The sequence below is a fragment of the Jatropha curcas genome, chromosome 6, assembly GCF_041381405.1.
Source record: "Jatropha curcas cultivar XTBG-Jc1 chromosome 6, XTBG_Jcur_1.0, whole genome shotgun sequence".
Lineage (NCBI taxonomy): Eukaryota > Viridiplantae > Streptophyta > Magnoliopsida > Malpighiales > Euphorbiaceae > Jatropha > Jatropha curcas.
Genome location: NC_143156.1, coordinates 29,565,243 through 29,582,903, shown reverse-complemented (window position 1 = coordinate 29,582,903; position 17,661 = coordinate 29,565,243). Strand labels below are relative to the sequence as shown.

General features: G+C 38.5%; 2 protein-coding genes across 2 annotated transcripts; one reads left to right on the top strand and one right to left on the bottom strand.

Moving 5' to 3' along the window:
• Positions 1 to 2,763: 2,763 nt before the first annotated feature.
• On the bottom strand, positions 2,764 to 6,099 carry CZF1 (zinc finger (CCCH-type) family protein). Its single transcript, XM_012231904.4, has 2 exons — positions 5,919 to 6,099; positions 2,764 to 5,243 (listed from the first exon to the last, which is right to left on the bottom strand). The coding sequence occupies exon 2, from the start codon at positions 5,232 to 5,234 to the stop codon at positions 3,195 to 3,197; it is 2,040 nt and encodes a 679-aa protein (XP_012087294.1). The 5' UTR covers positions 5,235 to 5,243; positions 5,919 to 6,099; the 3' UTR covers positions 2,764 to 3,194.
• Positions 6,100 to 7,347: 1,248 nt separating this feature from the next.
• On the top strand, positions 7,348 to 15,814 carry LOC149495916 (uncharacterized). Its single transcript, XM_089722521.1, has 5 exons — positions 7,348 to 7,419; positions 8,223 to 8,281; positions 8,901 to 10,372; positions 14,621 to 14,686; positions 15,490 to 15,814. The coding sequence occupies exons 3-4, from the start codon at positions 8,902 to 8,904 to the stop codon at positions 14,665 to 14,667; spliced, it is 1,518 nt and encodes a 505-aa protein (XP_089578647.1). The 5' UTR covers positions 7,348 to 7,419; positions 8,223 to 8,281; position 8,901; the 3' UTR covers positions 14,668 to 14,686; positions 15,490 to 15,814.
• The last annotated feature ends 1,847 nt before the right edge of the window (positions 15,815 to 17,661 follow it).

Sequence of the window (17,661 nt, the reverse complement as noted above, 5' to 3'; positions counted from 1 at the left end):
CTTCAATTGTTATAATTAAGTTATATAAATTCATTATATTGAAAGAAATTCAAACAAGGAATCTCTTTATATAAATTATAAGTTTGTACTAGCCAATAAAACTTTAAAGATAGCACAAAGTTATTCATATGTAATTTTAAATCAATCAATCAATTAGATTCATTTTGAAAACATATTCACCATAAATTTTAATTTTAATTTAGTAATATATATCTCAAATTTGAACCCAAATGGGAATTAAATTAATAAAAAAAAAAGGACAATTAGTCAAATTATAATATGACATAATCGGACCAACTCTTCTAGAGGGAAACGAGAAATTGTCAACAAAAACAATATATATATATATATATATATATATATATATATATATAACAAATGACTTAATCCAAAGGATGTCTCTTGCAGGAATTAAAAAAACAAATGGAATACCATTCAACACCCAATATTTAAAAGAAAGCTTTATCTCAAAAGTTATTATAATAAATAAGTAAAATTTATTCTTTTTTTATTGTCTAATATTTTAATTTTAGAAGTAAGATTATATAAGATGAGGATCTGCTGGATATCCATATTTTTTTTTAGTGTTTTATTTTTACATATAATGGATTATCATCCTTTGAAGCTTTGATCATGTTCGAAGTTCCTTCAGAACCCCGATAGCTTCTGCCAGCCTTGGAGAAAAATCAGCATAAACTTTTTATTATAAAACAAAAGGTTGATGATGAGTAGGTGGTTAAATCAGCATAAATACATTACATCTCCCACTTTCGCTCGAGCTTCGAAACGAAAACAGGTTAAAATTTCCATGCTGAAAAGTGATGGTAGACGGTAATCTTATTGGAGATGTTACAAGGATACGAGGAAAAGTTATCTTTTCTATTTAACAATCCACTCATCTTGAAAACGACTCAGTCGGATGTGAGTCCAGCAATTAGAAAAGCACAACACGTTTCACATTGTATCGACAATCTAAAAAAATTTAAAGAGATATTGGGTCAAATTGTTAAATTTTTCTAAAGTGGCATGAATTTTAAAGATGAAGTTATATTATTTATACAATTCTTATGAGTTATCGAGCAGACGAGACAAACATGTCCTATCGGTAAAATAAAAATTGCATACTACTATGCAAAAGATCCTATATGAACTGTCCATTAAATATAGAAAAAATATAGGGTATGAAATATGTTTAATTACAGGATTTTTTAGATCAAAGGGATAATGATTTTAGATTTTTGCATTCCGAAGCTCCGATACAAAGTGTCTCGTACCCGGTATTGTTGCCTTAGACGGGTTAATAGATCAAATGTTGCAGTCTCAAATTGAGTGAAAACTTTATTAAAAAAAATAATAAAAAGAAATATTTCAATTCAAAAACGTGTGCCTTTGGTGGTAAAAAGAAAAAGAAATATAGACATCAAATCACTAATATCTTATATAATTCAATGATAAAATAGGATTAAAGGTCAATTATCATCCACAAAATTATAAATATATAATTGATAAATCATCATGCTAGACAAAAGAAATTCTATAGAAAAAGTATTATGGAGGTTGTGGTGGTGGCCACAATAATAAATGTTATATTTCAATGAAGGATAGAAGAAATTTCTCATATAGGACACCCAAATTAATATTTGGTTGACGATAAGACTCGTGGGCGGCTAAAGGGGCTCTTGGCACTTAGGAGGACAACTCATTGCTCGATAAGAATTTCCAATTGCTGAAAGACCAAGAAAGACAATGGTGAATATGTAGGACCCATTCACCATTTTCTTTAATAATTTCATCAACAGATAAGAGTAGGACCCACCCTTCAACCTTCATGCCTCATATCCATTATGCAATTTATTATTATTATTATTATTATTGCTTTTGTCAATTATTCATTTTATGGGTTTAATTTTTTAATACAGAACTGGACAGTCCTCCCTTTTGAATAACATTCACCAGATTGATGATTACTTTTGTGGTTGAGAAGACTCGAACTTGAGATCTCTTACTCTGTACATCTTTTATAAGAGGTAGAAAGACCAATCAAATCATACCTGATTGGCTTTTAATTTAATATAAAGGAACATTACTATTTTATGTTTGTGTAATATTTACATTAATTATTTTATCTTCGTATTTTGAAAAATAAATTAATTTATCTCTAAATTTTGTTTCCATCACATTGTTGAATCATTCAATCTATTTTTTCCTTTTCTCTCGTTAATGCAAGAATAAATTAGATAATTTTTTTAACATTATAGTGATAAAATAGTAATTTTTCTTTGTAAAATTAAGATAGAAGATCATAAAATTAAGTTTGATGAGAGTAGATTAAACAATTATGACATATCATACACTCTTATCTAAAGAGGAAAAAAAAAAGTAAAAAAAAATTCTAATCCTACACACTGATATTTAAAAGAATAATATTAGATTAAAGACTCTTGACATAAATAAAATAATATAATTGTTAAAAACTTGAAGGTATTAATTAATTGATGTTAATTTAATTAAAACACCTGAAGATCAAGCAAAGATTATGAGATTATGTGATTTCATATTTTTAAAATAAATTCTTATAGTCAATTCATCTGCTCGTGAGAAATATATTCCAAGAATTACTCAATAAGATCAAAAGAATATACAATCAGTGAGCAAAAGAATCAAGAACCATCAATAGTGCAATATAAAGTTGCTCAAAAGGAAATGATATCATATTCCACAAGACTAAAAATGGAGAAAGAAAGCATCATAATCCCACAAGAATTTTTCAAAACAAACAGCACTTTATTATAAAGATAGTAATGAGCTGAAACAGAAGCCTCTTGAGGATCCATTCTCCCACTGACTTTAAAAGGTTTTTATCAGAAAAGATAATATAGTCTCTCCATATTGCACTGAATCTTAAAATTATAAGAAATACAAAGTACAATCTCCTCAGTTAAGGAGAAAAAGAAATAAGAATATAAATAATTAAAAAATTTTGATCTTTCTTGTTGCTCCTAAACTTTTATCCTAAGACTTCACTTGATCTATGATGATATGAGCAGTAACTTTTCCTGCTCAAAGTGTTCGTTCTTGCTTCTTCCGCTATTCAAGTTTAACTGTTCTAAACATAAATACAATGATCAAATACTAATAAGAAATCGAAGAGTATTGAATTTGTCAGCATAAGTTTGGAGCCGCATAGATGTTGCTTATGCCACCATCTGCTCCTGCTCTATATACATCTGCTCCATCCATGGTGGAAGTGATTCACGAACTCCTTTACTGAGATTATACTGCTTGTCAGCACCAAACAATGAACTTCCAACAGGAGGAACATCTTTAACCAAGGAATTAACCCAAGAGACATCAGGCTCATCAACATTAGATAGTGTCACGTCTGCTATTGTTGAGGGAGTGCTGTTGCTGCGAAACCCGAATGAAGCGGACTTCTTGAGCTTGTTCAGCTCATCTCCTTGAACTCCCCAGTCCAGTTTTCCATCAGGAGAGCTCCAATTAGAAAAATTAGAGGACATCATTGATGCAGAATTTGCAGCTGCTGTGATGCCAAGTCGGTTAGTTGCAGCTCCACGGTCAATGAAACTATGGCTTCGCTGAGCAAATGCAGAGGACCTTGAATTCATCATAGCTGCAGCCACAGCAGCTGATGAATCAAACCCATACGAGGCAGGCTTCCTCACTGGGGAGGATGAGAGATTAGATGGGTAGCTTGAACGAAGTTGGTTCATATTTTGACGAATCTGAAGTCCAGTAGGGGACTGTAACTGAGTTGGAGTAGAAGGTTTTAATGACATTCCCTGCAGTGGAGACAGCAAAGAAGGATCAAGAGATCCAAAAACATCATCAAGGTTTTTAGGTTTCAAATCTCCAATTCTGTTGAAGTCCTTGCTCCAACAAGATGGAGAGGACAGACTTGATATCTCATCCATCAATTGTTGTTGCTGCAGTTGGTTGGCGTGATTTTCTAGCCCAAGCAATTCCATCTCCAGATCCAAATCTCTAGCACATAAAGCAGTCTTGAGTCTACTTCCTGGGAGCTGCAAAGCTGGAGGGGCGAGGTTGACTTTGTTCTGCCACAGGCCTCCACTCTTGGGAGACGAAGAGGTAGCTGCTGCCAAGGGAGACATAGGTGGTGTAGACACAGCAGGCAATGTCAAAGATGATGATCCAAGAGCCAGTGGACTCAAAGTAGCCATGTCCATTGAACTAACTGACATAGACTTAGGTGAAGGCATTGCTGAACCCGTAGAAGCATACACGGGACGCAATTCCTCAGGCTTGTGAGCAAAGAAACAAACTTTCCTTGCGCAACCTATCTCATCCTTGCAAAGCCGGGTTCGATATTGGGCAGGATGTAGCCATGACTCAAAAACACCATGTGCATATTCACAGGCATCACCCTTCTGGCATGTTCCCTTGCGAAACTCAGGGCAAGGGACACAAGTGTATGGGTACTTCTTTGGATCTCTCCTCCTAGCATTCTCCCCCGGATGGACAAATGGGCACTCTGTCCAATCATGGGAGTATGCCCTTGAGCAAGGCTTAACTTTAAAGCAATACATTCTAAATTCATCTGTACCATATATCCCATTGTTTATATCTGGCAGCGACACATCAATAGGATATTCTTTCTTCTCACTTCCTTCTTTTGATGGCTGAGACATCATAATCAACTTTTCCTCTTCATCTTCGCTCAAGCTTTCGCCTTTGAGCAACATCTCTACCAACTTCCTTCTTGAATTGCTGGGAGACTTTAACGAAGGGGTAAAGAGATCAGCAGGCTTGTTTCCACTTGCATCGACACGATTAGCATCAGCAGATGCGTCAAGCAAGAGCTTGACAATTTCAACCAAAGAATTAGCAGCACCAGCAACAGCACAGTGGAGGGCAGTAACTTTATCCAAGCCAGAAGCCCTATTAACATCAACTTTGTTAGTTTCAGTTATATACTTTAGAACATTAGTGCTTCCGAACATGGCTGCAATCATAAGGGGTGTTCTCTGTTCGAAACCCATCTTTTTGGATCCAATTCTTCTACCATACCAATAGCTTGTCTCATCAACATCTAAACCCTTATCTTCAATCTCACTTTGGAAGCCAACAAGGTCATCAGAGGCAGCTAATTCAAGCAAAACTGAACATTTGGAAGAGATACCATCTTTCTGGTTGCAAGACTCGTCTTCCATGATGGGATTTGAAGGGAAGAGTTTACTCTTGGAACCACTGCACATACCCTATTTCTGGACAATCACAACAAACAGATATTAATTCACCATTCTATTTACAGAAGAAAATCTAATTGCTTAAAAAGTAAAACAAAAAGCCCATATGAATCAATCATACAATTATTATTATTATTATTATTATTATTTGTATAAGAAATAATAACTATTAGTCCCAAAAAATTCATTAATTGTACAAGAAATAAATCTAGTCAAAACTCCCCACACCAAAAATAGCTATCCCTATATATATATATATATATATATATATATATATATATATGATTCAGATAGGAATATAGGATAAATCAAAGAAGTCAAATTAACATAAACCCTTCCATATGCATCTACTCAACTTTTCTTTCCCAAATTTTCGTACCAGAAACAGGAAGAACCAACAAATTAACACAACAAAGCAAAAGCAAACATTATTTATAAATCCAATAGCCAAATAATACTTGTTCTTCTAATATCACTAAAATTTCCAGCAAAAACCCAAAACAAGGAAGTTTTAAGCAAAATTAGGTCAAATTAAGCTAAACCCAGAAACAAAATACTCAAACTTCAACAAAAATCAAACAAACCCAAATAGAAAACACCAAAAAATTCATGAATACCGCTCAGGACAAACAAACCATAATCCAAAATAAGCAAAGACAGCATCTTTTTCCATGTTTATAGTAAGAAACATACCTATGAGCTGTACTTGTGTGAGAAGAAAAGACAGAACCGATTAATGAAATAGAAGTTCGTAGTTTTGTAAGGAGAAATAACTCAAAATATGAAGGTGTGAGCTGAAGATAAAAAAAGACCAATTGTGGGCTCTTTATATATCTTGAAAAGCTTTCTTCAAGAGGAAGGAGGGAGGAAAGTAAGACTTTTCTTCCCCTCTGTTTCTTGCTTACTCTCTCTTCCTCTTTTATGTTTTGGTCAAAGTCAAAACTTCAAAGCTTGGGCCACTTCTCTATCAGGGTTATGCATGTCCTTCAGCTTCTGTGATAAAATGAAACTCAAATGAAAGTGAAATGAAATGGAAATGTAAATTGATAAGGAGTTCAATTTTGGAGTTTCAGGAAGTCGGCCCCAGCTTCGTCAGCTAATATCTAACCGTCTCAACGGGTTGTCCGTCACGTGTGCCTCTATTGCTTACCTTTTAACTCACGCGCGCGCAACTGAACATTCAAAGCTGGTATTTTTTTATCATTTTATATTTACTGTAAATTAAAAATAATTTTTTTAGGGAAGAAATTAAAAATAATACTCCTCCGCCTGTCTAACAAGACACTAATATAATTTTTGCACAAATTAAGAAAATAAATTTTATACTAATATAGAAATACAAAGGATTTTGAAAGGAAATATAAAATGTTATGGATAATAATACATTTATTAATAAAGATAAAATAGTGGTGTATGTGAAACGAACCGAAATTATATTTTCAAAAACTTTTCCAATTAAATTTAATGTACCGACAGCCTGAAAATCAATATTAATATTTTAGTGCGAATACTGTGAGAAACCAAACCGAAAACCGAATGAGAAAGTCGAAAACCATTGAAAACCAAAGATTTGGGCCGAATCGGACCGAATCGAACCGGTTCGACCCAAACCATCTAGAAAGCTCTTCTCCTCTCTATATTCAACGCTCACCCCTCACCTCTCACACACTTCCAGTCAGTCACCGGTGACCCACAGCCTCCCCAGCCACCACCCTCCTCCCTCTCTTCTCTTTTCTTTTTCTTCTTCTTCTTCTTTCTTTTCTTTCTTTCTTTCCTTTTCCTTCCTTCTTCCCTGCGTCTGTCTTCGTGTGACTAGCGAGAGACAGCAGGTTCGCTGCGCGCCACCCAGCCTCGCCGCCACTCCACGCCGGCAGTCGCATCACCTCCGTCGCCTCGCTGCTCCTCCGCGCGCCACTGCCAGCAGCTCCACTCGCTGCCAGATTGTGCAGCGCCAGCTCCTTCTGCCCTCGATCGTGCAGCGCCTCACCCAGCTCCTCACGCCATTGCCACTGCCACTACTGCCGCTGCTCCAGGGCACCTCCGGCCATCAGCCTCCACCTGCTCTTCACTCCGGCACGTGTAGCCTCCATCTCCGGACAAGTAATTCCAGCATCCATTTTTTTTTTAGATCGCCCGGGTCCATCTAGTGCTCCTCCAGGACAGAATCAAGGCTAGAGCTTCGCTCTCCATCACAGTGAGTAATAATAAATAATGCATATCAACATTGCATTTGCATAGTAATTATTTACTAAATATATATATTATGTCACTATTACTACATAATTATATTTGTGATTGTACATTTGGATGTATTGGTGCATTACTTGAAAGCATTGTTTGATTACTTGTGTTGTGCTATACGTTGCCTTGTTTGTGTGGAATTGGGATGAAGTGGACCACTAGGGGTTTGTGAGGACGGTCTGTGATATGGATCCGGTTATGATATGATACTTGACCGTCGGCCGGGAAAATGGGAGATCGGCGCCCCCTTGTGCACCTGATGATTTAGATTATATGGAAATTCACAGGATGGCTTCTTGTTGATGCGCACCTGACAATCTAGGTTTGATTGTAGTTCGCAGGGTGGCCTCCTGTTGAGCACTTGACGATCTAGATTGGATGGAGACCACCGAGTTGCCTCCTGTTGATATGGAAAAGGAAAGAGAGAATGGAAAAACAATGAGAGGACTGGTCAGTGAGGTTTAGACCAGTTGGCCGTATGGGGGATCGGCTCCCTGGTGCACATGTACGAGAGGGCGAGCCATGTGTGAGGACGGCTCGTTGGGGTTTCAGGTGGTGCCACTGACTAATTTCCACTTACTTGATTACTTGAAGGTGACATTACTTGTGGGTGCTAGTGTTGTGCCATATGAATGACTGCAGCATGCTCATTTTAGAATATTAGGATGCATTTTGCGTGAATGTGTGTGGTGTGTATTATTTATTATTATTCACTGAGTTGCAAAACTCACCCCCCCTTCTCTCCAAACCTCTCAGGTAGTAGGAAGTCGCTGATCCAACTGAAGCTCTGTCATTTTCCTCGCGGAGCTACAAAAGTAAACTTATAACTTTTGTTATTATAATTTGAGATTTGTATTATTAATTACATACACTACTTTAGTTTCAATTATTGTTGAACTCCGCAGTTGTAGGGTCGTGTATTTTCAGTTGGGCCTGCCGTATGTGTTACCTTATATGTATGGTTTGTTATGTTATTAGGTGCAGGTGGACCAGTATGCCATATTATGAATGTGATTGATTATGATTAGGCCCAAACTAAACTTGTTTGAGAAAATTAAAATTGGACCGCATTATGTAAAAATTATATCCTATCTTGCATGGGCTACTGTTCCTATTGAATGATGTGCTATGCTTGAGTTGAGTGGTTTAGGCTTACTACGGGCCTCGGGGGCCTTAAGCTTACCTAGGCCCTAGTGCCGGTCCGGCCCACGGAAATGGATCGTGACAAAGGTGGTATCAGAGCATAAGTTTAGGAGTCTAGAGATAACTGCGGAGTTATTTCCGTCACGTCTTGATATAGTTTTCTCTTGCCTCTTAAGTTTCAGCGTGATCACCGTATGAGTCCTATTTTCAGTTAGGTTATAATGTAATTGATATGAATAGGATAGGAATGGTTATATTCTAATAAATTCTACCTTGTACTTTGAATTTCAGCATGGTGAAGAACAGGGGTAGAGCACTCGACAACGTGGGGCAAGATGCTCCTGATGATAACCCGGAGCGAGATGTTCCTGATGAAGTCTCTTCTGGGCATTCCGCTATTCCTAGACGACGAAGACGACGAAAGAATAAATCTGCTAGGAATGTAAATAATCAGAATGAAGGTGCCCAAGAAGGTGGGAATGAGGAAAATATGGAGGGAACTCCCATTGAAATGAACACATTGTTGACCGGGCTACAACAGGCTATAACAGCAGCAATGAATAATGTGTTAATGCAGCAACAACAATTCTTCCAAGCTCAGCAACAGCAACAGATGCATCCATCTATGCCCGATCCAGCAGCACAACCAGTTCAACTGGCTCCACCTCCTACTGTTCCGAGGGCTGCTACTGATAACCTGTATGACAGATTCATTCGTTATAAACCGCCTAAGTTCACAGGCACTGAAGATGCTCATTCCTTTTTGGCTAGAATAAGGGAGTTTTGTGCTGAGCTAGGCTGTGATGATGAAAGGACCATTGTGTTTGCCGGCCGTAGAATGGAGGGAATAGCAGAAGCGTGGTTTCGAGATTATATTCAGCCTTCTGTCACTAGGATGTCCTGGGAACAATTTACTACACTCTTTATGAACTATTTTGTGCCGGAAGGAACCAGAAGAGCCAAAATGAGAGAATTCGAATCCTTAGTTCAAGGGGATATGTCGGTGGATGAGTACGCCACCAAGTTCGTTGAATTGAGTAGATATGCTCCGGGGTCCATACCTGATGAAGGCACTAAAGTATACAGATTCATTAGCGGTCTAAATGCAATATATGCCACTTTATTTCAGCAAAGGGAGCAAGACTTTAGTGCCATTGTTGACTCAGCCCGGCAGATGGAAAATAAATACATTTCTGATGGGTTTATTTCAGGCAGAAGAGGTAACAGAACAGCAGCTCAGTCAGGGAATCCGATTGTGCCAGGTATGAGCGGGTCTTTTCTTATGGGTACACAATCTTCGAGCTCTCTCTTCCAAGGCAAGGGTAGTATCAGTAGAAGGAAGGACAAGAAGAAATTTTGGCCGAGAAGGAGTAGTTATCCAAGTGGTTCTAGTAGTGGACATAGTTCAGGCAGCAGCAGACCTAGTATACCTGCTTGTCATAGGTGTGGCAAGGCTCATAGAGGAATGTGTAATTTTGATGCTATTGTCTGTTTCAGATGCCATCAGACGGGACATTATGCTAGAGATTGCCCACTTCAGTCACGTACAGTGCCACCCCAGTCTTCCATGGGTAGTGTGTCTAGACCTCCTTTCTCTACACCGTCGGTATCTGGTACTAGATTTATTGGCCAGCAGGGCCGTGGTTCTGTTGGTAGGGGCAGAGGCCAGAGTTCAGGACAGAGTTTGCATGCTTCTGGAGCACAACCCCGACTCTTCCACTTGACACAGGGAGATGCTCAGGCATCTAATGCCGTGGTGGCAGGTACTTTTACTATTTGTTCTTTGGAAGCACGAGTACTATTTGACCCTGGTGCCACCCATTCATTTGCATCTCCTAGGTTTGCTGTGAAAATAGACAGAATGCTCAATCAGTTAGACATTCCCTTGCTGATATCGACGCCTTTAAGTGAACCTATTTATACTGATTCAGTTATTTTAAACTGTCCTATTGTTCTTGAAGGCGTAGACTTACCCGCAGATTTAATTATCTTAGATGTGATAGATTTTGATGTAATCTTGGGGATGGATTGGTTAGCAAAGTATGATGCAGAGGTTCATTGTAAAAGGAAAGAAATTGTTTTCAATCTACCTGATGGCAAGAAACTTGTTTATAGGGTAGATAAGAATATAGCTCCTTATAATCTAATTTCTGCAATCAGCGCTAGAAAACTGTTGAGGAAAGGCTGTCAAGGGTACTTAGCGTTGGTAAAGGATACCGCAACAGAAATTCGTAAAGTTGAAAGTATGCCGATCGTGAATGAGTTTATCGACGTGTTTCCAGAAGAATTACCCGGTCTTCCTCCAGATAGGGGAATTGAATTCTGTATTGATTTGATTCCTGGCACAGAACCTATTTCCATGCCGCCGTATCGTATGGCACCAGCGGAATTGAAAGAGTTGAAAGAACAGTTGCAGGAACTGTTGGATAAGGGCTTCATCAGACCGAGCACTTCACCTTGGGGTGCTCCAGTCCTATTTGTGAAGAAAAAGGATGGTTCGCTTCGCCTATGCATTGATTATAGGCAATTGAATAAGGTGACTGTGAAGAACAAATACCCGCTTCCTAGAATTGATGACCTGTTCGATCAATTGCAAGGGGCTACATGTTTCTCAAAGATTGATCTTAGATCTGGTTACCATCAGCTAAAGATCAGGGAACAAGACATTCCTAAAACGGCTTTTAGAACCAGATATGGTCATTATGAATTCCTTGTCATGTCCTTCGGACTCACAAATGCCCCAGCAGCTTTCATGGATTTGATGAACCGTGTGTTCAAGCCATACTTGGACCGGTTTGTGATTGTGTTCATAGATGACATTCTAGTTTATTCTAGAACTGAAGCAGATCATGTTCATCATCTGAGAATTGTGCTACAAACTTTGAGGGAGCATCAGTTATATGCCAAGTTTTCTAAATGTGAATTCTGGCTGGAGAGTGTAAATTTCTTGGGTCATGTGGTATCTAAGGATGGAATCAGGGTTGATCCCAAGAAGATTGAGGCAATCATCGATTGGCCGAGACCGACTACTGTCACTGAAATTCGCAGCTTTCTGGGTTTAGCTGGCTATTATCGCCGTTTTGTGCAAGACTTTTCTCGAATAGCAGCACCATTAACCAGATTGACCCAGAAGAATGCTAAGTTTGTATGGTCCGATTCTTGTGAAGCAAGTTTCCAGAAGTTGAAAGAGTGCTTAACCACAGCTCCGGTATTAGCCTTGCCATCAGGTGATGAAGGATACGTGGTGTTTTGTGATGCATCCAGAGTGGGGTTGGGATGTGTTTTAATGCAGCATGGTCGAGTCATTGCGTATGCTTCCAGACAGTTGAAGAAACATGAACAGAATTATCCCACTCACGATTTGGAAATGGCAGCTATCATTTTCGCACTAAAAATATGGAGGCATTACTTGTACGGTGTGACTTGTGAAATCTTCACCGATCATAAGAGTTTGAAGTACATTTTCGATCAGAGGGATCTGAATTTGAGACAGCGACGCTGGATGGAATTTCTTAAAGATTATGATTGTACTATTCAGTATCACGCGGGGAAGGCTAATGTAGTAGCAGATGCTTTAAGTCGGAAATCCTTGGGAAGCTTAGCTCATATTTCGGTTGAAAGAAGGCCGTTAATTCGGGAATTGGATGGCATGCTTGATGAAGGCCTTAACTTGGAAATTCCTACTTCAAACTGTCTATTGGCTCATTTCAGAATGAGACCGATGCTGTTTGACAGAATTAAAGCTGCACAGGACCGGGATCCACAAGTACAAAGAATTATGCAAGAGGTAGTCACTGGTGGTTCAGGAGACTTTGTAATCGACAATGATGGTGTACTCAGGAAGGGTACTCGTGTTTGCGTACCCGATGTCGATAATCTTAGGAAGGAGATCTTAGATGAAGCCCACTATGCTGCTTATAATGTGCATCCGGGTACTACAAAAATGTATCGGGATTTGAAGGAGAATTATTGGTGGACTGGAATGAAGAAAGATGTAGCAGAATTCGTATCCAAATGTCTCGCATGTCAGCAGGTAAAAGCAGAGCATCAAAGACCTTCTGGATTAATGCAACAATTACCGATACCAGAATGGAAATGGGAAAGGATCACTATGGACTTTGTGGTTGGACTACCGAAAACGCCAGGAGGCTATGATTCAATTTGGGTAATAGTGGATCGACTTACCAAGACAGCTCATTTCTTACCAGTGAGATCCTCTTATAATGCTGACAGGTTGGCAAGGTTGTACGTTAAAGAGATAGTGCGCCTTCATGGGGTTCCGGTATCTATCATCTCGGATAGGGGGACGCAGTTCACCTCGAGATTTTGGCAGTCGTTGCAGAAAGCTTTGGGAACCCGGCTTGACTTTAGTACAGCTTTCCATCCGCAGACTGATGGGCAATCTGAGAGGACTATTCAAACACTGGAAGATATGCTTCGGATGTGCGTATTAGACTTTGGAGGATTTTGGGACACGCACTTACCATTAATCGAGTTTGCCTATAATAACAGTTACCAAGCAAGTATCGGCATGGCGCCTTATGAAGCTCTGTATGGCAGAAAATGCAGGTCTCCTATCTGTTGGGGGGAAATAGGAGATAGACAACTGGTAGGGCCTGAGTTGATTCAAATCACATCTGAAAAGGTTCCTATCATTCGGGACAGGATTAAGACAGCATTTGATCGACAGAAGAGCTACGCTGACCCTAAGCACAGAGAGGTGACATTTCAAGTGGGAGATTTGGTCTTTCTGAAGGTATCTCCTATGAAAGGTGTTCTCCGCTTCGGTAAGAAAGGAAAACTAGCTCCGAGATATATTGGACCGTATCCTGTAGTTGCAAGGATTGGAGAAGTGGCTTATCAGTTGGACATGCCTAACGAATTTTCTCATGTACACCCAGTATTTCATGTGTCCATGCTACGGAAGTACGTTCCTGATCCATCTCATGTGTTAGAGCCGCAGGAGATTCAGGTGGGTGAAGATTTGACGTATGAAGAAGTACCGATTAGTATTCTCGATTTTCAGATTCGTAAACTTCGGTCTAAGGAGATTCCTATGGTTAAAGTTTTATGGAGAAATCACTCGATGGAGGAATGCACATGGGAAGTGGCAGCTGAAATGCAAAGAAATTATCCCCATCTTTTTCCTTCCATGTAAAATGTTTTGTACTTCTAGTGATCGACTGTAAATGGTTTCTCTTTTGTTGAGTACGATACTTCTTTATGCTTCATATATACTATGATCTTATCTTGCTTATTTCAAAATTCGAGGACGAATTTTTTTGTAAGGGGGGAAGACTGAAACGAACCGAAATTATATTTTCAAAAACTTTTCCAATTAAATTTAATGTACCGACAGCCTGAAAATCAATATTAATATTTTAGTGCGAATACTGTGAGAAACCAAACCGAAAACCGAATGAGAAAGTCGAAAACCATTGAAAACCAAAGATTTGGGCCGAATCGGACCGAATCGAACCGGTTCGACCCAAACCATCTAGAAAGCTCTTCTCCTCTCTATATTCAACGCTCACCCCTCACCTCTCACACACTTCCAGTCAGTCACCGGTGACCCACAGCCTCCCCAGCCACCACCCTCCTCCCTCTCTTCTCTTTTCTTTTTCTTCTTCTTCTTCTTTCTTTTCTTTCTTTCTTTCCTTTTCCTTCCTTCTTCCCTGCGTCTGTCTTCGTGTGACTAGCGAGAGACAGCAGGTTCGCTGCGCGCCACCCAGCCTCGCCGCCACTCCACGCCGGCAGTCGCATCACCTCCGTCGCCTCGCTGCTCCTCCGCGCGCCACTGCCAGCAGCTCCACTCGCTGCCAGATTGTGCAGCGCCAGCTCCTTCTGCCCTCGATCGTGCAGCGCCTCACCCAGCTCCTCACGCCATTGCCACTGCCACTACTGCCGCTGCTCCAGGGCACCTCCGGCCATCAGCCTCCACCTGCTCTTCACTCCGGCACGTGTAGCCTCCATCTCCGGACAAGTAATTCCAGCATCCATTTTTTTTTTAGATCGCCCGGGTCCATCTAGTGCTCCTCCAGGACAGAATCAAGGCTAGAGCTTCGCTCTCCATCACAGTGAGTAATAATAAATAATGCATATCAACATTGCATTTGCATAGTAATTATTTACTAAATATATATATTATGTCACTATTACTACATAATTATATTTGTGATTGTACATTTGGATGTATTGGTGCATTACTTGAAAGCATTGTTTGATTACTTGTGTTGTGCTATACGTTGCCTTGTTTGTGTGGAATTGGGATGAAGTGGACCACTAGGGGTTTGTGAGGACGGTCTGTGATATGGATCCGGTTATGATATGATACTTGACCGTCGGCCGGGAAAATGGGAGATCGGCGCCCCCTTGTGCACCTGATGATTTAGATTATATGGAAATTCACAGGATGGCTTCTTGTTGATGCGCACCTGACAATCTAGGTTTGATTGTAGTTCGCAGGGTGGCCTCCTGTTGAGCACTTGACGATCTAGATTGGATGGAGACCACCGAGTTGCCTCCTGTTGATATGGAAAAGGAAAGAGAGAATGGAAAAACAATGAGAGGACTGGTCAGTGAGGTTTAGACCAGTTGGCCGTATGGGGGATCGGCTCCCTGGTGCACATGTACGAGAGGGCGAGCCATGTGTGAGGACGGCTCGTTGGGGTTTCAGGTGGTGCCACTGACTAATTTCCACTTACTTGATTACTTGAAGGTGACATTACTTGTGGGTGCTAGTGTTGTGCCATATGAATGACTGCAGCATGCTCATTTTAGAATATTAGGATGCATTTTGCGTGAATGTGTGTGGTGTGTATTATTTATTATTATTCACTGAGTTGCAAAACTCACCCCCCCTTCTCTCCAAACCTCTCAGGTAGTAGGAAGTCGCTGATCCAACTGAAGCTCTGTCATTTTCCTCGCGGAGCTACAAAAGTAAACTTATAACTTTTGTTATTATAATTTGAGATTTGTATTATTAATTACATACACTACTTTAGTTTCAATTATTGTTGAACTCCGCAGTTGTAGGGTCGTGTATTTTCAGTTGGGCCTGCCGTATGTGTTACCTTATATGTATGGTTTGTTATGTTATTAGGTGCAGGTGGACCAGTATGCCATATTATGAATGTGATTGATTATGATTAGGCCCAAACTAAACTTGTTTGAGAAAATTAAAATTGGACCGCATTATGTAAAAATTATATCCTATCTTGCATGGGCTACTGTTCCTATTGAATGATGTGCTATGCTTGAGTTGAGTGGTTTAGGCTTACTACGGGCCTCGGGGGCCTTAAGCTTACCTAGGCCCTAGTGCCGGTCCGGCCCACGGAAATGGGTCGTGACAGTATGTCATCTCTATAGAATTATAATTTGAATACAAATAAAAAAAAAAATCTATTTTTTATATAAAAATAATATTATTTTTTCTTTCTTTTAGTAACGAAGAGAAACTCTTATGCAAAAAACACTATAACTAGGATCCCACACATGTAAAAAAAATAGTACTTATAACTTAAAAAATATATTCAAACGTCATAATTAAATTCAAATTTAATTTATTACTCTTATTGAATATGTAATAATTTTTTTAAGTCACACTTCGAGCAGCTCACAAGCATCTCAATTACATACTTGTGTATATACATATGTGAAACATAATATATAATTTTTACGAATTAATAATATTTTAAACTAAATTTAAAAAAAATGCAGTTAATATTATTCAGAATATAATATTATGATACCATAATAATGTGATTACTAAAAAAAAAAAAAGAAAAGGAAAAGAAAAGACACATAGTGGAAGAGGTAGAGTGAATGCGACTGGGAAAGGAGATAAGAATGAAAAGAAAAGGACTAAAAGGTGACCGGGTGGAAGAAAGATTCCAAGGGCGTCTAGTCCACGCTGAACGCGTTTCTCTTCCACTTAGGTGGGTGACAGGATATGCCTGACTCACTCTTCCACTATTATTATTATTTTTTTTATTTTTTATATATAAAATTCATGTCATTTCCTCTCTCTCTCTCCTTTCCTTTCCTTTTATTACATACTTTATTTATTTAATTTTCCTTGTTTTATAGTAGTAAATTATAATACCGTAAAACCCAAAAATGTTGTCACTTCTGTTTGTCCAAAAATAATGTAACATAACCTATTTCAAATAATTAACAGTAATAATGCATTACCACAAGTGGATTCAAGTTTGATTTGGTGGTTAAAGTCTAGGAGTTGGAACTTATATTCTATGGATCCAATCCAACCTTTTGTGTTTACCATGACTATATTACTTATATTAAAATATTAGTTATGGTGTTACGTGGCATAACATTATTACCTGTGCTTAGAGCTTGAGTGAGTGAACTATGAAACATTATTTTCTTTTTATTTTTATTTTGATCATTCAGTGTCCGAAACTCACTGGCCCGATTAATCCGGATTTACGCTTCTTTCCCCGGTGTTTAAAGGGACTCGATATCCAGTGGTCAAACTTAAGACCTCTAGTTGAGGAAGAAAGAGATTCTTGTTATCTCATATTATCTCTTGAGAGTGAAACATTATTTTTTTTACCTTTGATGAAACATTAATAAAACAGTTGACAAATATTAAAATAACTAACAATTGCTTAAATAACTAATTTTACCTATAGATTATATAAAAACTTTTAAGGGTCTAATTTTTTCACAAGACAGTTTTGTTCATTAACCGGTAATTGTTGGATATTTTGATTAATGAAAATTAGTTTTAAGTATGTTAAGAGGAGCGGGGTTGAAGGGAATGGGAAAGTAGGATACAAGACACTGTTCCAATGAGGTACAGCTCTAGAGTTAGTACATAGAGCTGGCAAATAACGACTTTTTTTTAAAAAAAAAAAAATTCCTCCTTTAGTCTTCCATTTAGACATCAAATAATAATAAATAAAATTTAATTATAATTTTTATATTTATAAAATAGTAATTAAAAATAAAATAATTTTGTTTGATCCAATAACTAATGGTCATTTATGATAAATAACAATTGATAAGACTTGTATTTCTTGAACAACAG